Raw genomic sequence first — 22,887 nt, 5'->3', positions numbered from 1 at the left:
ATCACACAAGTGCGCGGCATTCTCTGCTGGCAGACCCTCCCTCCAAGGTCACCACAAACCTGGTATTGCAGGGTTCTCTACAAAGACAGCCTGACCACGGGTTCAGAGCATGGGGTCTGCCCGTTGAGTCTGTTACTGTGGAAACACTTTGCTAAGATTTTATGTAAAAGCAGCTTCCCTTTGCCAGACATTTTTTTTTTTGGGGGGGGGGGGGTGATACTGTTTTATAATCTTTTGTAAGTACATTACTAAGACGGCATTAGGGACTTGAGCTATCACCCACAGGCAGTGTGGCACAGGAGAAGGGCTGCTGCTTCTGTGGGGAGCTGGGGCCTTAGTCTGTGGAAGTGGGATTGAAAAAGAAGGCGATGGGGAGAGGGAATCACAACTTTTTTTTTTTAAACCTTCTGGGCTAACTGTAACTTTGAGTCTGGGCAGGAAAAGAAATGGCATTCTTTCGAAGTAGACTAAAGCAGTGATTTTTAAAACAAAGCAAGCAGAACTAGAACATCTGAATTTTTTAATCCATCTTTACAGGTTACCTAGACCACTTTTGATTAAGAAAACTGTAGAAAGTTAGTAACTGCCACAAGCGGACACCAGGTAGTGGCACGTGTCAATTTTCCACAGAGTCCTGCTTTGCGGGGTATCTGAATGCACTGCTTGGGGGCTCTGCTCAAACTTGCTGGAATCACTCATGGCAGATTTTAGTCCACAGGTCGCTTTTCCCCGTATTTCTTTGTAAACTCTTCAGCATTCTTACAGAATTTTTTATGGTCCTTAGAGTATTCTTCAGCTAGGTCAGCCCGGAGTGGGTGCTCAGGCTGGGGGTCGTTCACCAGTGCTATGAGGGACTGGATTACTTGGTCGGTTTTGGTGGCTGGCTTCCAGTTTTCAGCACTAATTACCGGCAGACAGACCTGCCCCTTCTCATCAATGTTAGGGTGGTAGATCTTGGTTTTAAATGTCATCTTGGGTGGTTTGAATGGATACTCTGCTGGAAAGTTGATTTCAATTCTGAAGGCCCCCTTGTCATATGGAGGGTTGTCAGGAACAATAAGCCCTTGCCAAGTCAATAAATTAGCTTCATCAACCTGGATGTTACGGAAGTTTTTCATTCCACATTTGCGGATCTCTTCAAGCTCCTTCATCAGCCTCCTGCTGGCCGCCATCTTGGACCTGGTGCTCAATATTTTTAATTTTCTAGAGGAAAATATTTCTTAAATTTTTTACATAATCTCCTTTTCCTCCACATTTATAAATTATAATGGTATATTCCTATTTTCTAATTTAAATGTTTAGATACTATTTACCAGTGTCTTGTATTAATTAATTATCTTCAATAAGCTCTATTACATTATCTTTTTAGAAATAACCTTTCCTTGATGTGATAGAATTTTCATTGCTGTACATATAATGACATTTTGTTTCTGTTACCACATATGCTCATTTAAACTAAAGTCAATCTTTTATAAAACTTTATATTTGTGATCTCCAAAACTGGGAAACATAAAATATAACCCCATGATAAAACCATAAAATATAATATTACTTTGTGATTAAAAAAAAAACAAATTACTTATACATGTAGTCACAAGCATAGACCACAAATGCATTAAGCTAAGTGGTAAAAGTTAAACTTCTAAATCTGCAAAGAACATTGGTTTTATGATATTTATATGACATTGAAAAAAAGGCAAGACTGAAGCCAACGCTGACCATTAGCTTTGGGCCTGGGGAAGGATTACTTAGCAGGGAGATGTTGGGGCTATTATAGAGCTTGTGTTGTTTACATGACTACATACATTTTCTATGTAGGCAGGTTTGTAATGTGAAAATATTGCTTTTGCAGAATATAAGCTATACATATATTAAAATAAAATGAAAATAGTGCTCAATATGCTAATTTATTGTGTAATTCTTCATATGCTCCAGTTTCCTTAATGCCCTAACATTTTTATCAAGCAGCAAAAACATCTTCCCAAATACTAAACATATCCGATTGCCTGTTAATTACTTTCATTTCAGAAGGAGTCCTATCTTGTCTCCCATCTGGCTGCTTGCTATAGACTGACCCCAGGTCTGATATGTGATTACTCTTTAGGATTTACTAGCAGAAATGCCTTGAGTTGCATATTTTGTCTGGGGACTCCAGTGCCTTCCTCTTCAATTTTTATTGTCTGCTTCTGCTTATTGCAGGACAGTTATATACCAAGTAAAATTGTAGTTCCTATTAACTTAGATACATATAAGTTCACATATCAATGAAAAGTCCAAGTAGGATAAATTAAAAAAGCTAAAAAGGACGCTGAACATAAAGATGGACCAAACAACTCCCCCACACACACACCACATACACACACACACACACACACACACACACGTGAACAGAGTAATTGTCTCAGATGCTGACAAAATGATTTTACGTCCCAAAGCATTGTTGAGTTCATAGAAAGGCACAGAGACCACTGGGGAGGAAGAAAGCAACTCATCTCATAACCCACTATTGGATGAAATAATGAAAGATCATCAGACATCCACAGGGAAATAAACAGGATCCTGCAAGTCATTTCTATGTGCATAAGCCTTTAGTGTCTGGAGGAGAGACTTTCTGCTTTATGAAAACTATATTTAAATCCCCCAGGCCTTTGCCTTCTTATCCAGAACCCCTTGGCCTATGCTCCCACCCTCTTGTCTTCTTTCTCCTCATGAAGGCCTAGGTATTCTTTTGTCTCTTCAACTCTGACCAGAATTAATCTGCAGTTTGATTGCCTCATATTTACATTATTTGGAGCTGTGTAGCCAACTTTCTATTTGATATTCAGTGCAGTTATAGAGACTTATTTTTGTCTCCCATTAATGTTCAGGTTTCTTTCCTCCTTTATGGAAAAGGAGACAAACAAATAACAAAAAAAAAAACCCTTTTTTTACTATTTAAAACAAGTTTCCCCATTTTGACTTCCTTCCATAGGTTGTCAGAAGCACATTCCAGTTCCTGCTCATCCCCTGCTCCCATTTTTAAGCAACTGTATGGAACTTCTTAAATGGACATGAATTTATTTCAGCCTGGCTTTCTCGATCCCCTTCTTTGCCTTCTGCCACTATCTGAACTGAAATGACTCCAGTGACTTCTCCTGGCCTCGCACAAAATAGGTCCCTGATAAATTGTGAGACTGGTACCAACACAGATGCTGTATGGTGTGACCCAGCTTCTAAAACCCCAGTCCTTGGGAAAAGGTTGAGGATATACACTAAATTGCAGTCGGCTATTAATAAGAAGTTTTGGTGCTGGAAGATGGCTCAGTGGCTAAAAGTACTGGTTTCTCCTACAGAGGATCCTATGTCATTTACATACAACCACAAGGAAATTTCCAAACACCTATAACTTTAGTTCCAAGGATTAGGCTCAGGCACAGTCCTGACTGGAGCAGTGAGGTAATAAAGACATAGCAAACAGACACACACACACTGACACATAAAAGAGCTGGGATATGGTGGACTGCGCTGGACACTGGTGGAGAAGCTGCATGGCCTCGGAAGCTCGGTGTGTTCATTATAGACAGGAGAAAAGGGGAGGTTTATTGCATGGACCTGAATAAGAAGGCAGTGTTACAACATGCAGATAAGCAAGGAGGTTGGGTTTATGGGATAGAGCTGGGTTAAAAAGAGAAGTCTCCATAGGGGAGCAGTCTTCATCCTTTTCTCTGGAGGGAAGAAGCTATGGTGGACATAGTCTGCATACACTGTCAACATCTGCATGTGGGCCTGAGCTTTGCCTTTGCTCAATCCCGGGGTGGGGTTGGGGTGGAGCTTTGCCATTTCCTTAAGACTGAGACTTTTTGGCTCTTGATATGGCCGCATCCTTCACTTACTTAAGGTTTTCTTTACTCCCCAATACTAAGAAAAATAGAGATGGTGCGTGTTCTTCACTAAAGAGTTCTAAATTCTGAAGTAGAATGGGCTGAATAAGTTAAATCTATTGATGATATCAATGTCACTGCAGTTTCTTTTGTTGCTTACCCCAAATATTTTTAAACCACACTGAGTGCAGTTTTTTTGTTTTGTTTTATGAAAGAAAATTAAGTTTATTTAACTATTTGCAGTTTTTTAAATTAATATTTTTTTATTAAAAATTTCCACCTCGTCCCCTCCTCCCACTTCCCTCCCCTCCACTCCAGCCACCTGCTCTGAGTGCAGTTTTTAAGAGTCTATTGAGTGAAGCACAAGGGGATTTCCAAACAGAGAGAGCAGTGAAGGGGAAGTGACGGAAACGTCTATCGAGCATGAATGGCGGCAGAGAGAGGATGGGAGTATTTCCTCATTCACAGCGGTCTCATCTGACAACTTAGGATATTTTTATCTTACTTTCAAGGATTACCCTTCATGAAAATCAACCTGAAGATTTCTCTGCAGCTGTAGACTGCATTGTGCAATAACGTAATATGAGAGTCGTATTGGGTCTCTGGCAATATTTACCTGAAAATGCCTTGTCAAGACAGCAGAAGGCAATATGCTAGCTGTGCTGTTGTGTTGTTCCCTCAAAATGAAAATTAGTAGTTTGTGTATTTAAGTAAGAGGGGAAAATGAGGCTTAGTAGCTATACATACGGAACTATTCCTTAAGGCTCAAGCAGCCTGAATTTGCTGGAGAATTAGTTTGTTCTTTTTCAAATGGTTTTCTGTCATTTGGTTGCCTATCTTCCAGATGATTATTATGTTTATGTATCTATACTTAGAAGAACAGATTAGATTTCAGGAATGCCATTACACAGTACAGATTTTATTTATGTTAGGAGTGACTTTCTTTGTTTAATTCAATAGCTAGCTATCTCAGTGGAAGGAAGATTACTTCACATAGCCATTGAAATGTGGCTTTACATAATTACATAGTTGTAAAGCAGGGCATGGAATGTATTAAAAGTGTGGTTTGCCTTTTGTTTTTCTTGCTTTTCTCCCTGCTCCATATACCACCTTCCTTGGCTTTTCTACTTCTATCGTATTCTTGGGTGAGGTGAACATGATGATCACTATACTGTAAAATTTGGGTTCTGTCATAGTCTCACATTGGCAAGTCCCAGAATGTTTATGAGGTTTTACAGAATCAGGCATTCTTGGTTATTTCTGGTGGAAATGGTGACTGGTGTCATTTCTCTAAATAGAAATGGAAGGTTAGCATTTCAGAAGGACATTACTAGCAACTTAAATTATAATAAGACATTCTCAGTAAGATTACCAGGACAAAAACTGCTGAAGAACACAGAGAGACACACAAGAATATGCATAGTATTTATAATAATATTTTAAGTTGGTATAAGTTAATTTTGTTATATGAAGATATAGATGTGGGTATATATATATATATATATATATATATATATATATATATATATATATGTCAAGTCTCAAAATCCCATGTCTGAATTGTCAATTGCTTTATCTTGAGAACATTAAAAAATTACTCTAAAAATTTGCTATACTGTTCCATAAAGTAAGAGGTATATGGCCTGTCTTATAAGAGTTTTGTAAGACACCATGTTTGATATGAAATGTGAAAATCAGCACTTTGTCTTCCTGTGATGGTTGTCAACTTCACTATGTCTGAAAATAACTAAATTCCAAAAATAGAGTACACACCTGTGAGGGATTTCTTTTCATGTGAAGTAAAAAAAAAAAAAATCTACTTTTAACCCAGATCTTTGGGGAAGAAAGACGGGTCTTTAATCCAGATCTAATCTGGGCCACACCTTCTGTGGAAAGACTATCTAAGGACATGGAAGAAAGAAGCTTTTGCTCTTTGAGTCCTCGCTCTCACCTCACAAACAAGCCCATTCTTTCTCTGGCATTAGAGACAACTTCTTTAGAATTCCAGTATATACTAAATACCAGCTGAGACAGCTATCCTTGTGGATTGAGCAACTACTAGATTCTTCTGTTCATAGCCAACCATTATTGGATTAGCTGGACCACAGCCTGTAATTCATTCTAATAAATCCCCTTCTATACATAGAAAGATTCATCCTATAGGTTCTGTTACTCACAAGAACCCTGACTAATATATATATCCTTTTCTGATGCCTGTTTTCCTAAGAAAACAAGGGAGAAAAAGGAGAATGGGGAGATCTGAGGAGGATTCAGAAAGGAGATAGGTTAAATGTGACATGAAAATCAAAAAGAAGTTGTTAGGGGTGAGAGATGTATACAAGAGGCATCAGAGGATTGTAGTTGGAGGCCGCTTGTTTGTTCCCCAACTGCCCTGACTCAAAATAATCACACAGAAACTGTATTATTTAAATCACTGCTTGGTATATCACTTAAGCATATTGTTAGCTAGCTTTTATATCTCAAATTAACCCATTTCTATTATTTTACATTTTACCACAAGGTTCATGGCCTACCAGCAAGGTTCTGGCTGATAGCTCGTGTCTTTCTCCTCTGGCAGCTCCATGGCTTCTTCTGACTCTGGCTTCTTTCCCCCAGCATTCAGTTTAGTTTTTCCACCTAGCTCTTTTCTGCCCCATCTATAGGCCCAAAGCAGCTTCTTTATTTACCAATGATATGGGGGAATCCCATATCACCTCCCCTTTTCTGTTAAAACAAAAAGGAAGATTTTTAACTTTAATATAGTAAAATTACATATAACAAAACAGTTATCAAGCAAGAATTACACTTAACAATATTTATATATACTTTGTCTTTTATCATAACTGAAAAAACTATAACTATCTATTCTTCAGCTCCATCAAAGATCCCAGAAGAATATAATATTACCTAAGTTAACAGGAAGTGCATTGTAAACAGCTTCCAAAACTCTAGAAATGACAAAGACATATTGCTGCCTGAGCAGTTACCCAAAGTTCTTCTATAACATTGCAGGCACCCATCTTCAGCCTACTGGCCCATAGTATCTGGCAGACTTTTTCATGAAGCAGGAAATGTCAAAGACAGTTCTGCCTATACTGGCAGTTTGTCAATCACTTTCTTCTGTATCCTGCAAAAAGTCTGTAAAACTCTTTCATGAAGCAGGAACCCTGAAGGACTGTCTCACCTTTAGGCAACTTCAGCAGTCATTTTTCTGTGGGTCCTCCAAGTCCAGTCAACCAGTTCCGGCAAGAGCAGTTTCTTGCCCAAATTGCTAACAAACTCCATAAGCTTGTCTTTTATCTATTAACCTACATTTTTAAATTATAAATTATATTTTTAAATGATCTGAACAAATATAATACCTTAATCAAGAGTATAGAAATATATATATATATAGATAGATAGATATATGTATATATATATATATAACAAAATTGATCTTAAATTTGTATCAATAAAACAAGATCCATACCAATGCAAAGTATTCATATCTATATTATAAAATCCCCCTTTAAATATAAACAAAAATTTATAAACAATATTTGGGAATTGGGGCATAGTTCTCTCTAAACTGCTTCCTGCTTTTTGTTCAGTGAAATATTTTTGAGGGTGTTTATGGTGACCATTTGGGGGATCTTGGCCCATCAAATCACATTTGTCTGGAAGGATTCCACAGGTTCTCTTCCTCTGTGGAAACAAAAGAATAATATCTTTTCCAAAGCAACATATCCTTAGACCAAAATTTTGAAAATAAGATACTTTTGAAGTATATATGTTGGTTTAACTTAGCAACCCATACAATAAAATGTCTCTCTGTACTTAGCTCCTTCACCATCAAAAAGTTCAAAGAAAACACAATAATACACATAATCCAGACTCTCTGAGTATTTTCCACCTTTACATGGCTTATTTTTCTGTACTTCTTTAATCTATGACTGTCTGTACTCTGTCTCTTTAAAGACTTTACCTTGTCCTCTCTCTCTCTCATGCCTACCTACATTTATTCAACACTGTGACCATTTAGAGGACTTTTTATCTGACTCTGTCTTTATTGTATATCTATAATTATTTTCTAAACAAGAGTGCTCCCCCTTTTTGATTGCAATACTTTTTGGCCAATAGCTTAAGCATATTTCTGGCTAACTCTTATATCTTAAACTAGCCCATTTCTATTATTTTATATTTTACCATGAGGTTTGTGGCCTTCAGGCAAGGTTCTGGCTAGCAGCTCATGTCTTTCTTCTCTGATGGCTCTATGGCTTCTCCTGACTCCTCCTTCTTTCTCTGAGCATTCAGTTTAGTTTTTCCCCACCTAACCCTATTCTGTCTAATTTATAGGCCCAGAGCAGTTTCTTTATTAACCAATGGTATTCACAGTACAAGGATGGGAGAGAAGATGGATAAGGAGAATAAACAGAAATAATTTTTAAATGCCATAGTGAAATTAACTATTGTAGATGCTAATTTAAAGCATAAAACGTGAAGAAAAAGAATGAGGAGGAAGGGGCATAAAAAGAAGCAAGGACCCAGAGAGGAAAATAATTCAACTCTGCAGGCTATCTGGACAAGTAGAATTCTATCACTGAAATATGGCAAACCCTTTCAATATCTGATATTTTAAGCACACTGCTAAGCAGTATGGCCTTTTCAAGCCAAGTCAGAGCTTCCAGTCAGAAGTCTTAGAAATATAATTGTTCTCTTATTTAGGAAGCTTCCATGCACTGTTTTTTTTGCATAGCACCCATACATAGCCATCCAAACTCGTCTCAGAGATTTCAACATGGTGCAGTGATTTCTTTGCTTTTAACTTTAAAGTGTGAGATGGTCTTTGAAAGGGCCATTGCTATTAATATCTGAAATAGTGAAAGGCAGGCTACTTTTGAAATGGTTTTGCTTAGACAGCCTAACTGTGATGTTCTCCAAAATGTCAAAATGTGCCACCAAGAAAACTATCCTATGAGTCTTTACCATGTAAGAAGAAAGAAGAAGAAGAAGAAGAAGAAGAAGAAGAAGAAGAAGAAGAAGAAGAAGAAGAAGAAGAAGAAGAAGAAGAAGAAGAAGAAGAAGAAGAAGAATACAGACATACAGACCACAGGAAAGTACAATATACTGAGCAGTTCTCCTCAGCTCAAAGTACATTTCTTTTCAAACAAGGCATAAAACTTGAAACTGTCAACTGGCAAGGGTTTGATTCACATTACTTCCTGCTTCCCTTTCCACTTCATTAGGAAGAAAAGTGACATGACATCTAATAGTCACCATTTAGTACCCTAGGTGACAGGGCTTCTGCTAGGAAGAAAACTACCTGCAACTCCACAAACTTACTCATTCACATTGCTGTGAACCTATGGGCTGTCTTAGTTTCTTATGTACTTTCTATTTCTGAAAGTTTTTTCTTCTTCTTCTTGAACATACAGCATTATTATTAATGGTGCTGGAGATCTACATAGGGACTCCCTTTCTACCAGTGAGCCTCATCCATTATGCCCATGAACCTGATATTTTGTTTTCTTTTTTTATATTTATTTACTTATTATGTATACAATATTCTGTCTTTGTGTATGTCTGCAGGCCAGAAGAGGGCACCAGACCTCATTACAGATGGTTGTGAGCCACCATGTGGTTGCTGGGAATTGAACTCAGGACCTTTGGAAGAGCAGGAAATGCACTTAACCACTGAGCCATCTCTCCAGCCCCGATATTTTGTTTTCTTAAACAGGATCTTGCAATAGACTGGCCTTAAACTCCCATTATTCCCACCTTCTCCTCAAACCTGGTTTTGTAGCTGTGTAGCACCATGTATGGCCTAACCACACTCTTAAATGGGCTCAGGCTATCTTGGTTCATATATATTGTTTGAAGAAAATTTTTGAAATGGTCTAGCCTTAAATCCTGTTTTATTAATGTGCATATAATCTGTGTTCTGGTTGTTTAATGGATTCTGCTGCACAACCCATATTTCTGAAACATAGTAAACAATGTCTGCATCAGAATCATGAGTGTTTATTAAATGCCCATTCTTAAATCCCACCCAATTATTTGCATCACGACCTCATTTCCAAACGTCAGTGCTTGAGTCACTCCTTCTTTAAATGAAGAGAGGGTTCCTCTCTGCTTTCTTGACAACCTGGCTAAGTGCATCTCCAGAGAGCTGGAAGGAATTCCAAGTGTCGTCATTAGTCACTGACAACAACTGTGTAAGGAAGTGTAGGTCTTGTGTTTTCTGGGAACCGGGGCACTAGAAATCCAAAATGCTACATTGACGTGGGTCCAAATTCTCAGGAGCATGAAAAGCATAATAGTGTGCATGCTGAAACTAATTTCCTATTGCCTTTTCCTACTGATTGTGCTAATTAGATAAAAAGAGACTCAGCGCTGCACAGGAAGCAAATAAATAAGATTCTAATTATAACGTTTCTTGATTGACTTGGTAAACATAAATTTTGCTGTCCGTTCATGTGTAACAGTCAGGAATGAGTGAATCTTCATGGTCTCGATTTTCCTTAATTCCTAGTAATGCCTACCATTGGAAGTGCACCAGCAAATTAGGAGTTCAGTCCTGCAGTTTCCAGTTTTATCTGCTCACCCGGGGTGGGGGAGGTGTGAAGGTTATGACATTAGATACCTCACAGCTATTTCCTGTAAGTGCTCACAAATAAAATAGAAAAAGTACAGTTGTTCAGGTTGAAATTCAACTTAAACGAGATAATTTGGTAAGGCATGCAACCATACCTATAATCCCTTACTTATGAACCCAAGTCACAGGGATCCAGAGTTTTGGGCCAGCCTGCACTATATACCAAACAGTACAAAGCAACAACAAAGGATGCATTTAGCTCCTCAATAGCTTCCACGTGGTTACTTTCCTAAGCTCCAAGGTCAAATGTAGAGAATAGCTACTGAAATTGAAGGCAAAGCTAAAAACATTTCTATCATCCTGGAAAAAGATTGAGGTAGCTCTACAGTCAACAGTCAAGTGATGTTCTGGGACAACATGTGTCTTCTTTGAGAAAACAATTAGAAACAATAGCTCAAATATTTATTTTAACGTATTTAATTAACTTTAATAGAGCAAAAAAGAGTTGTTTTTAAGCCCATGATCTAAGAATCAACAATCCCTTACTAGGAGAAACAGGATGTAACCCTAAACAACCATTTGGTATCTGAAAGCAGAAGTGGAGGACCAAGTAGTAGCCCTCCCTCACATTCCTTCTCCATCCCACCCCTGTGAGGAGGTGGAGGTATATGTGGGTGTGTGGGTGTGTGTGTGTGGGTATGTGTGGATGTGTGTGTGGGTGGGTGTGGGGTGTGTGGGTGGGTGTGAGTGTGTGGGTGTGTGGGTGAATGTGTGGGGGGGTGGATGTGTGTGGTGTCTGTGGGTGCGCTTGCGTGTTGTGTGTGTGTGTGTGTGTGTGTGTGTGTGTGTGTGTGTGTGTGTGTGTGAGTTTTACTTTCCTTCTTTTCCTCTGTGTTATCTGTGGAATCCCACTTACAATTCTTTCTCCCATTTCTCTGATTTCTGAGCCTTGTGCTCGCTTTTACTCAACATCTATGTCACAGGGCTCTACTTTCTCTCTGAAGTCTTTTCTTAACCTTAACCCATGGGGAACTATGCTCTTAATCTTTATAAACTAATTTATAAACATTTATATACCACCTATTATATGTAATCAGTTCATAAAAGGTAATTCAGATAGTCAAGAAACCCATAGTATAGTGGAAGAAATAGGAACATAAACAGCCAATCTGAACTATAGCATGCTGGTTCAAGAGATTTCACGGGATTATGGCAGATGGCCAGAACCCCTTCTCTGCAGAACTGTCATCAGAGATTAATTATAATGAGGAGAGAGGAGAGCGACAGAAAGAGATTGTCAGATACTATAAAAGAGTGGGATTATAGGTAGTAGTTGACAAGAAGAGACAGAGATTAAGTTATGGGAGTGGCCACTAGACAGAATGCCCAGGCCATAAAAAGCAGCTAAGGGGCAACCTGTTGGCATACATCTCAATTTAAAGCTAAAATCTATTTCTTAAAAATTATGTGCTCTGGATAAAAAGTTTATCCAAGAATCTGTTTTCCATTATTATAAATAAAGAAACACAAGGTGTTAAATACTATCATAAACCTTAAAATATATAAATACCAGTATGAAAACATTTTTAAAATCCATGTGTTTTATGAAGTTTAGATAGCATTGAAAACTAAGATGGCTTCTTCTTTAAAAAAACTGTTTTATGAAATGTTCTGCAGGTTATATCTAAAATATTTCAAAAGAATATTGCTTAAGTGAATGTCAGTGTATTTGTCCCCCAATGTACCTCCATTTCACTTTTCCCTCTATACTAAAGTAGTCACTGATGTTTCTGAATACCTAAACAATGGTTTAATGTGTACTCTTTGAACGTCATTAGTGTGGAAGCCTGATGTAGCTGCTGTGTATCTGTTCCTGAGATTCTGCAATGTTGAGGTCTGTGCTTAGGGCCCATGCCTTTTCCACTATTGTAAATGCTACATATGAATGTGTACTTCAAAAGAATATTTTCCATTATTCTTTCTTATTGCCTGTTCTTTTTATACTTTAAATACTTTTGCCCTCATGCAATGCTTAACTTTCTTCTGATTCACACATGTGAGGTTTTCTTTTCCAGTTATGACTTGAAGCTGAATAGAATTGCCAACCACTGAAATATGCATAGCACTGATTTTACAGTATTACAATAAATTTGTTTTATGAGTGCTGCAATTTATATTGCCTGAAGTTGTATATAAGAATGTTATTTTACATCTTTTGTTCATTTAAACAATGTCCTAATTTCTTCCAAATTTTTATTCTAGATGGTAGGCAAGCTAAGATTTTAATTTGTATTTTTACTATCATTAATAAGATCTAACAACTTTTTATATGTATTACCCATTGAGGATTCATGTGAGATATTCTCATACATGTTTTTTTCCTTTGCTTTGCTTTGTTCTGCATTCCTTCAGAATGATTTTTTAGGACTTTTGTTGAATTCATTATTTTCATCAGATTCTATTAGATACAGCACAGAAGTCTCAGTGTAAGAAATTGCCTAGCAGTGCCTCAGCTGTCCATATATTTTAATATGCAATTTTTCTATGATTCATTTCTAAATGGAAAAGTCCCATGAGTTTCTTAGGTGTATGAATGATTAGTTCTATTTGGTCCTGTGTTTCCCATCAGATATCTTGCTAAACAACTCGCTCCTTCATAATAAGTTAACTTTGGTTTGATTTTGATTCTGTCCTAATTCCATGTGTTGTGTGACTTGACAAGTTATGTAATTCCTCTTGCATCTAGTTTCTTCATTTTGAGCTTTTGATAGCCATAATATTCATCTCTTAAATTAACCTTTGATATTAATAAGGTACAGATTGAAAGGACTCAGCAGACACCTAGCAGGCGACACAGTCATCTGTTAGAGATGGGGCCTCAATTTCAGTTTCCTAACATTGAACAAGCAGTTTCTGAAGAAGAGTCATGAATAAAGGACAATAAATCTCCAGCAAACCCAACAGCAAGGACAAAGCCTAATATATGTAGGAGTAGGTCAGGCCAAGCCTGAGACAGCCCCCACAACAGATTAAGGACAGGGCCTCGGACTTATCCAGGTCTGCCCCAAAATGGAAAACTGTAACTTGACCAGTCCCTAACTAGCCCTGCCAATTAGAATGTACTAATATGATTGCCACATGACTAAGTCAATAATATCTGAGGTGAACTAATTGCCATAAAACCACCGTTTGACTTAAAAGAAGCCTATGAACACCTCTCTGGGTAAGTGCCATTTTGCCTTTGTGTAGGATGGTCAGCTCCAGTATGCTGGAATAATAAACACACCTGCTGATTGTGTATGTGGATGATGGCCTTTTGTTGAACTTCTCCAGTACCCTAACACAGGTAATATCCTTAAAACAGGGTCTGGATCTGCCCAGGAACAGGGTAATGCTCTGTTGTGTTGTTGAAGATGGTGGTGGCACTAAGGAGGAAATACTGCCTTCTAGGACTTGTATCATTCCTTTAAATAGTATCTTTAGATTGATAGTTCTGCATCTGAAGGGTTTTAACTTAATCAGGCTTTTCCTTTTGGTATATGATCATCTGAGTTCTGTTAAAAATTCCTACTGGAAAGCCATGAAGGCACTTTCCTGATTTTAAGACTTTTCTTCCTTCCACACTGAGATTTCATCTGACATTAATTCTTGTGTATAATAAACTGGGATGAAGTAATCCAATTTCCTTTCCTCTACCTTTGCTTTACTCTGGGATGCAATGGCTGACCCATAGTTACAGCATCATTTATTGACTATTGCTCTCATCTGAAAGGTAAGTCTCTAACTTTGGTCATGCATCACCTTTTATGAGTTTGCTTTGTGGAACTAGAATAAATTGGCACAATCAGTGTCTGTACTTGAATGATGCGTTTGTCTACAGGAACTTTTCAACACAGCTTGGTGTTCAAGCAAGCTGTATCTAAGTTCAGACTCTTACAGTTCTGGAACTGAGCCTTCGTCAATCACAACAGCTGACACTGAAGGTTAATTATATTTTAACTAGCCAAAGTCTCGAGTGCATCAATTAGATAACCTCTATGCATTTCTTACTGTATTCCTGGCTATAAAAGTAGTTCATTATGTTGTAATAGATAACATGCAGAATAAGCTGTGGTCTAGAATGTAGAGTTTCTTTCTAGAAGCATCTTGCTTAAGTAAACACTATTAAATTTAGGTGACCTTTGCATTTGATTGCCTTTTCCTGAGCTTCCTACACTAGCATACTGAGCGACTGGTGTGCCGCAGCACATGGACCATTTCAACGCTATCACATTTGCATCTGCTTGTTTTCATACTGAATCATGTCTTTCCTTTAATATAGACTGAATACAGTTTCCTTCCCTCCACTTTTCTCAGTTCCCTCCCCATATACCCTCCTACCTTTATCTACTCCCTTTCTTTCTCTCATTAGAAAACAGACAGGATTCTAAGAAATAATAATGAAATATAATGTAATAAGATGAAATAAAAAACTGACATCGTAATTAGACAAAACAAATAGACCAGTGTCAGAACAGGTGAGTAACCTGCCTGCCCACAAAACTGCCCCACTCCCTGGATTAGTTCCCCAAACCCATTCCACTGTGCCCCAACCCTTCCCTGCACCACTGCCATTGATTCTGCTGCTGTGCCAGCAGCCACAGGAGCAGACCACACCAGTCAGAAGAACAGGTGCAGGCCTCATCAGTATCAAGAACAAGTGCAAGTCAAGCAAGCCAGAAAAACACAAATACAAAACTAGGCATAGACTCCCTGCTGGACAAGAAACCATAGCTGCCTCCAGCACCACAAATAAGCAGGCTACCAGTGAACCTCCTCCACTTACCCAGTGTCTGCAGTTCCTAATACCTTCCTCATCATCTCATCCCATCCCCCAGCTCTGGCAGAGTTCCCCTGCTGCACCAAAGACCAAGCTAGCTGCTTGAAGTTCAGTCCCCAACTTGGATAAAGAATCACTACTTTATCAGAGGTCATGCTGGTTCTCAGAATTCCAAGCCACAAAGACCAGAAGACCAAAGAGAAAAACAGAAATCAAGAAACAAAACAGTCATCAACAAATATAAACTCGGAAATCAGCAACTAGACCTATGCTCAACAAAACCCAGATGCCTGAAGGCCACTGTAAGAACACAAACAACAGCAGCCAGTGCAATATGACAACATCAGAGCCCAAATATCCTATGACAGCAAGACCTGATTATTCCAACGCAGCTGAAGCACAAGAAAATGACCTTAAAACCAACTTTATGAAGATGATAGAGGTCCTTAAGGAGGAAATGAAAAACATCCTTAAAAAATGGAGGAAAACCAGCTGGTGGTGGCACATACCTTTAATCTCAATACTCAGGAAGCAGAGGTAGATGAATCTCTGTGAGTTTGAGGCAGCCTGATCTACAAGAGCTAGCTCCAGGACAGGTTCCAAAGCTATGAAAAAAAAACCAAAAAAAGGGGGGAAGATAAACAAAAATTGGAAGAAATCAATAAATACATCAAAGAATGCTAATAACACCAATAATACATAAACAGGTGATTTAAACTGTTTAAGACCTGAAAATGGAAATAGAAACAAAAAAGTAAATACAAACTGGGGGTATTCTGGAAATAGAAAATATAGTTAAGCAAACAGGAACTACAGATCACCGAAAGAATACAAGCGATGAAGAGAGAATCTCAAGTGTTGAAAACATGAAAAAGGAAATAGATTCATTAGTTAAAGAAAATGTTAAATCTAGCTGGGCGGTGGTGGCACACACCTTTAATCCCAGCACTCGGGAGGCAGAGGCAGGCGGATCTCTATGAGTTCGAGGCCAGCCTGGTCTACAAGAGCTAGTTCCAGGACAGGCTCTAAAAAAGCTGCAGAGAAACCCTGTCTCGAAAAACCAAAAAAAGAAAAAAGAAAAAAAAAAAAGAAAATGTTAAATCTAAAAAATTCCTAACTCAAAACATTTAGAAAATCCAGGATAGTATGAAAAGAGCAAGCATAAGAATAATAGGAATCAAAGAAGGAGAAGAAACTCAGCTCAAAAACCCAGTGAGTATATTTAACAAAATCATAGAAGAAAAATTTTCTATCCTAAATAAGGACATGCTTATAAAGGTACAAGAAACTTACAGAATTCCAAATAGATTGTGTCAGAAAAAAAAATGCCCCACCACATAATAATCAAAACACTAAACATACAGAACAAAAAATATTAAATACCCCAGGGAAAGATGCCAACTAACATATAAAAACAGATCTATTAGAATTACACCCAACTTCTCAACAGAGACTTTAAAAGTCAGAAGGGCCTAGACAGATGTCTTGCAGACTCTAAGAGGCCACAGATGCCAATGAAGACTGCTACACCCAGCAAAACTTTCAATCATCATAGATGGATAAAACAAGATATTTCATGACACAGTCAAATTTAAACAATATCTATCCACAAATCCAGTACCACAGAAGGTACTAGAAGGAAAATTCCCACCCAAGGAGGTTAACTACACCCATGAAAACACAGGCAATAAATAATCTCACAATACAAAACCCCCAAAAGGGACACACACACACACACACACACACACACACACACACAACCACCAACAGCAACAAAATAATGGGAATTAATAATCATAAGTCACTTAACATTTCTCAATATCAATGGACTCAATTCCTGAGTAAGAAGACACAGATAAACAGAATGAATGTAAAAAAAGGGGGGGGTGGATCCATTCTTTTCCTGCATACAAGAAACACAGCTCAACATCAAAGATAGATATTACCTCACAGTAAATGGGTGGAAAAGGTTTTCCAAGCAAATTGACCCAAGAATAAAGCTGGTGTAGCTATTCTAATGTTTAACAAAATCAACTCCAAACAAAAAATAACCAAGAGATGGAAAAGAATATTTCATACACACCAAAGGAAAAATCCACCAACATGATGTTTTAGATCTTAATGCCTATACCCCAAATGCTAGAACACCCACATTTGTAAAAGAAATATTACCAGGGATTATATCATACATCGAATCTCACATATTGGTAGTGGGAGTATTCAATACTTAACTCTCACCATATCCAGACAAAAATTAAACAAAGAAATAATGGAACTAATAGACATCATGAATCAAATGGACCTAACAGATATTTACAAAACATTTCACGCAAACACAAAAATATACCTTCTCAGTACCTCACAGGACATTGTAAAGAAAAGAAAAAGATATTGACCACATACTCAGATAAAGCAAGTATCAAGAGACACAAGAAAATTAAAATATCTCCTGTCTCCTATAAAACTATCAGGTATTAAAGCTAAATTTCAGCAACATAAACAACAGAAAATCTACAATTCCCTACTGAATAACTACTAGTTCAAGGCAGAATTTAAAAAAAAAAAAAAAAAAGGAAATTAAAGCCTTCTAGAATTCAATGAGAATGAATGTACAACATACCCAAACTTGTGGAACAGACTGAAATCAGTGCTGTGAGGAAAGTGTCTTCATAAAGATATTAGAGAGAACTCATACAAGCAATTTACCAGAACACGTGAAAGCTCTTAAACAAAAAGAAACACATACACCTAAGAAGAGTAGATGGCAGGAAATAATCAAACTGAGGGCAGAAATCAGTAAGATAAAAACAGGAAGAACAATACAAATAAATAATAAAACAAAGAGATGGTTCTTTAAGAAAATCAATGAGCTAGACACACCATTATCAAAACTAACTTAAAGGCAGATATAGAATATCCAAATGAATAAAATCAGAAATGAAAGAGGGGACATAACAACAGAAACTGAGGAAATACAAGGAATCATTAGATCATACTTCAAAACCTATACTCCACAAAACGAAAATTTAAAACAAATGGAAAACATTCTTGATAGATACCACTTACCAAAGTTAAATCAAGACCAGAAAACCAATTTAAATAAAACTATAGTCCCTAATGTAATAGAAACATTTATTAAAAGTCACCCTACCAAAAAAAGCCCAGAGTCAGACAGATTAGCACAGAATTTTGCTAGACTTTCAAAGAAGACTTAGTACTCCTCAAATTATTCCACAAAAGTATAAACAGAAGGAACATTGCCAAATTCATCTTATGAGACCATTGATGGAGGAGTGTCTATGTGTTACTTTTATTGTTAATAAAGATACTGCCTTGGCCCTTTAAGAGACAGAAAATTAGGTAGGCGGAGTAGACAGAACAAAATTGTGGGATAAAGAAAACCAAGTCGGGTAGACAATTCAGGCAGTCGCCATAGTGAGTCTCCATTCTTTTCCTCTCCGAGATGGACGCAGGTTAAGATCTCTCCTGGTAAGCCACACCTCGTGGTGCTACACAGATTACTAAATATGGGTTAAAACAAGATGTGAAAATTAGCCAATAAGAGGCTAAAACTATGGGCCAGACAGTGTTTTAAAAGAATACAGTTTCCGTGTAATTATTTTGAGTAAAGCTAGCCGGGTGGCGGGACACAGCCCGCCGCTCATTCTACAGACCATAATCACCTTGGTACCCAAACCACACAAAGATTCAACAAATTAAAAGAATTACAGACCAATTTCCCTCATGAACATTGATGGAAAAATACTCATGCAAACTGAACATAAGAACACATGAGAAAAGATCACAGACCCTGATCAAGTAGGCGTCATCCCAGACAGTCAGGAATGGTTCAACATGCAAAAATTTGTTAATGTAATCCACCATATAAACAAACTGAAAGAAAAAAATAAAAACATGATCTCATTGGATGCTGAAAAGGCTGTTGACAATCTTCAACACCCAAGATAAAATCATGTAGAATCATAGAAATCAGAAACACAAGGAACATACCTAAACATAATAAAGGTAATATACAGCAAGCCGATTGCCAACATCAAATTAAATGGAGAGAAAAATCAAAGAAATACTACTAAAATCAGAACAAGGCAAGGCTGTTCACTTTCTCCATTTCTATTCAATACAGTACTTGAAGTTCTAGGAAGGAAAGAAGTCTAACTTTCACTATTTACAAATGATTTTATAGTATGCATAAGAGGCCCTAAAAATTCAGCCAGGGAACTCCTACAGCTGATAAATAATTTTAGTGAAGTGACTAGATGCAAAATTAACTGAAAAATAAAATCAGTAGTCCTACTATATACAAATGGCAAATGAGCTGAGAAAGAAAAAAGGATAACAACATCTTTCACACAAGTAACATAAAATATCTTGGGATAACACTAACCAAGCAAGTAAAAGACCTCTATGATAAAAACTTCAGGTCTTTGAAGAAAGAATTTGAAGAAAGATCTTCCATGCTCCTGAATCTGCAGTATTAACATAGTAAAAATGATCATTTAACTATGTACTATTTACAGATTCAATACAATTCTCTTTAAAATTCCAGCATAATTCTTTAGAAACATTGAAAGAATAATATTCAACTACATATGGGAAAGAACAGGATAGGTAAAACAATCCTATTAAATAAAAAACTCCCTGAGGTATCACCATCCCTGATTTCATTACTACAGACCGATAAAAAAATCACATGGCACATTAATCAATGACATCTAATCAAAGAGACACACACCTATGGCTACCCAATTTTTGATAAAGAAGCTAGAAATAGACCATGGAAAAAAAGGAAGCATCTTCAACAACTAGTACTGGTCTAAATGATTGTCAGCATGTAGAAGAATCCAAATAGATCCGTATCTATCACGTTGAACAAAACTCAGGTCCAAGTGGATCAAAGACCTCAACAAAAAACCAGTTACACTGAACCCGATAGAAGACAAGTGGGGACTAGCATTGAAAGCATTGGCATGGAAGACAACATTCTGAACAGAACACTTACAGCACAGACATTAAAGCAATCAATAAATGGGACCTCATGAAAATGAAAATCTTCTGAAAGGCAAAGGACATTGTCAATAGGATAAAACAGCAGCCTAAAAAATAGAAAAGTATATTCACCCATGCCACTTCTTACAGATGACTAGTGTCCAAAAATATATAAAGAACTCAAAAAACTAGATATCAATAAGCTAAATCATCCAATTTAAAATATGAGGAACTGTTGTGAGAGGAGGTGCTGCTTGTTGGTTTATGGCTGCCCAGCTAGCTTAGACCTAAAATAACCACACAGAAAGTGTGTTAGTTAAAACACTACTTGGCCCATTAGCTCTAGCTTCTTATTGGCTAACTCTTACATATTAATTTTACATTCATATCCATTTCTATCCATCTGTGTATTGCCAAGTGGCAGTGGCTTACCAGCAAAGTTCCCAGCGCTGTCTCTAATAGCAGCTCCATAGCATCTTTCTCTGACTTCTTTCCCCCAGCATTCAGTCCCCACCTACCTAAGTTCTGCCCTATCAACAGGTAAAGGCAGTTTCTTTATTCATTAACCAATAAAAGCAACACATAGACAAAAAGACATCCAACACCAAGGAACATATCTAAATGGAGAATTTTCAACAGAGGAATCTCAAATGACTGAGAAACAAAGAAATGTTCAACATTCTTAGTCATCAGGAAAATGCGGATCAATATGACTTTGAGATTTTATCTTACACTTGTCAGAATAGCTAAGATACAAGTGACATCTCATGCTGGTCAGGATATGGAACAAGGGGAATGCTCTGCCATTGCTGGTGAGAGTTGCAAATTTGTACAGCCACTGAGTAAATCATTTTCGTAGTTTCTCAAAACATTGGGAATTGATCTACCCATAGACCCAGCTATATCACTCCTGAGCATACACTCAAAGGACCCTCCATCTATCACAAGAACATTCACTCAACTGTGTTCATAGCAGCTTCATTCATAATAACCAGAAACTAGAAACAATCTAGATGTCCCTCAACTGACCAACAGATAAAGAAACTGTGGTACATTTATACAAGGAGTATTTCTCAGCTGTTAAATACAATAACATTATGACATTTGTAGGCAAATGGATGCAACAGGAAAAAAATCATCCAGAAAATAAGGTAAAATGTGAATCTGGAGAGAGGGAGGGTAGTGGGAACAGACTTGGGGGAGTGGGAATGAAACTGCTGTCAGGGTGCAATATATAAAAGAAGAACAAAAAAAATATTTTAAAAGGGAAAGAGCGCACAAGGAAGCACAAGAATCAGAAACAAACTGTTTGTACACACAGGAATCCCATAAAAAACAGGAAGCTGTAACCCAAAATATATACACAGAGTACTTGGTGCATACCTGTGTAGGCCCCGTGCATATTCTCGCAGTCTCTGTGGATTGATATGATCTTTGATCATGTTGACTTGGAGCCTTATTTTCTTGGTGCCTTCCATCCCAACTGGTTCGGACACTGTTCTGCCTCCTCTTTCACGGGGCTCAGTGAACACATACAGGGAGAGATTTGATGGAGACATTCTGTTTAGGGCTGAGTGTTCCAAGGTTTCTTGCTCTCTGTATATTGTCTAGCTATAGGTTTCTATATTTTTCCCATCTGTTGTAGGAGGAAGCTTCTCTGATGATGGCTGAGCAATACACTAATTGAAGTATAGCTGAATGTCATTAGGAATCATTTTATTTCTATGGATTTGGGTGTTGGTGCTGTTGTTTGTTTGATTTGAATAATAGCATTTGGTTTTACCTTAGATCCCTGAAATACATAGTCTCAGAGCTGTTACGTCTTAGCAGTAGATCTATCCATGTTATTTTTAGTGTGTTGACTATTTTTTTATTTTTTTGACTATTTTTTATTAAATTTTAAAGATTGGGTGTATTTAAATACTGTTTTTACCTAATATCTTTTTACATTGTCATTTTATTACTTGAAACAACAAACGGTATTTTGTGTAAAGTTTTTCTCAAATTCTAACTGATTTTGGCCGGAAATACTCTAAATTGATATTTGAAGTTCAGTTTTCTTTATTTAACCTTTCTAGTTCCTCCTTATTGAATCACAATCATTTTCTATTCTCTTGGCTAAGAACAGACTAGTATTGAATGATCCCCACCTCATCCCCAGAAGCTGTTATATGAGGTGCATTCTAGAAGATAGGCTGAAAGTAAACAGACTCATTGAAAGGTTGGCAAAGAGTTCAAGAGCCCTACATGGAAAAAAGAGAAAACGATTGCATGGAAGATTTCCTGGGATTTGGTGACCCACGGGCTATACAGATAAGGTGGCTACACATTTTTAGACATATTATGTCTCCACTCATTTAAATCATCTTTGCCCTTTTGATTATGCTTTTTTTTTTATTGGTTTTTCGAGACAGGGTTTCTCTGCAGCTTTTTTAGAGCCTGTCCTGGAACTAGCTCTTGTAGACCAGGCTGGTCTCGAACTCACAGAGATCCGCCTGCCTCTGCCTCCCGAGTGCTGGGATTAAAGGCGTGCGCCACCACCGCCCGGCTTTTGATTATGTTTTGTGACTTTTTTCTCACAGAAGACATTTCAGGCACAAAACAAATATTATTGTAGGCAATAT

The 22,887-nt window shown here is 37.4% G+C and overlaps 1 protein-coding gene across 1 annotated transcript; it reads right to left on the bottom strand.

The window, feature by feature from the left end:
• Positions 1–205: 205 nt before the first annotated feature.
• Positions 206–1,176, bottom strand: LOC119807847 (ubiquitin-conjugating enzyme E2 L3-like). The gene has a single exon (XM_038320010.2). The coding sequence runs from the start codon at positions 1,170–1,172 to the stop codon at positions 708–710; it is 465 nt and encodes a 154-aa protein (XP_038175938.1). The 5' UTR covers positions 1,173–1,176; the 3' UTR covers positions 206–707.
• Positions 1,177–22,887: the final 21,711 nt, after the last annotated feature.

The sequence above is a fragment of the Arvicola amphibius genome, chromosome 2 (genome assembly GCF_903992535.2).
Source record: "Arvicola amphibius chromosome 2, mArvAmp1.2, whole genome shotgun sequence".
Classification (NCBI taxonomy): domain Eukaryota; kingdom Metazoa; phylum Chordata; class Mammalia; order Rodentia; family Cricetidae; genus Arvicola; species Arvicola amphibius.
The sequence above is the reverse complement of the archived record's forward strand: the minus strand, read 5'-3'. Positions and strand labels throughout refer to the sequence as shown.

Bases quoted from the DNA above. Each gene is read 5' to 3' on its own strand.
- LOC119807847 (XM_038320010.2), bottom strand. From the start codon at position 1,172: ATGGCGGCCAGCAGGAGGCTGATGAAGGAGCTTGAAGAGATCCGCAAA.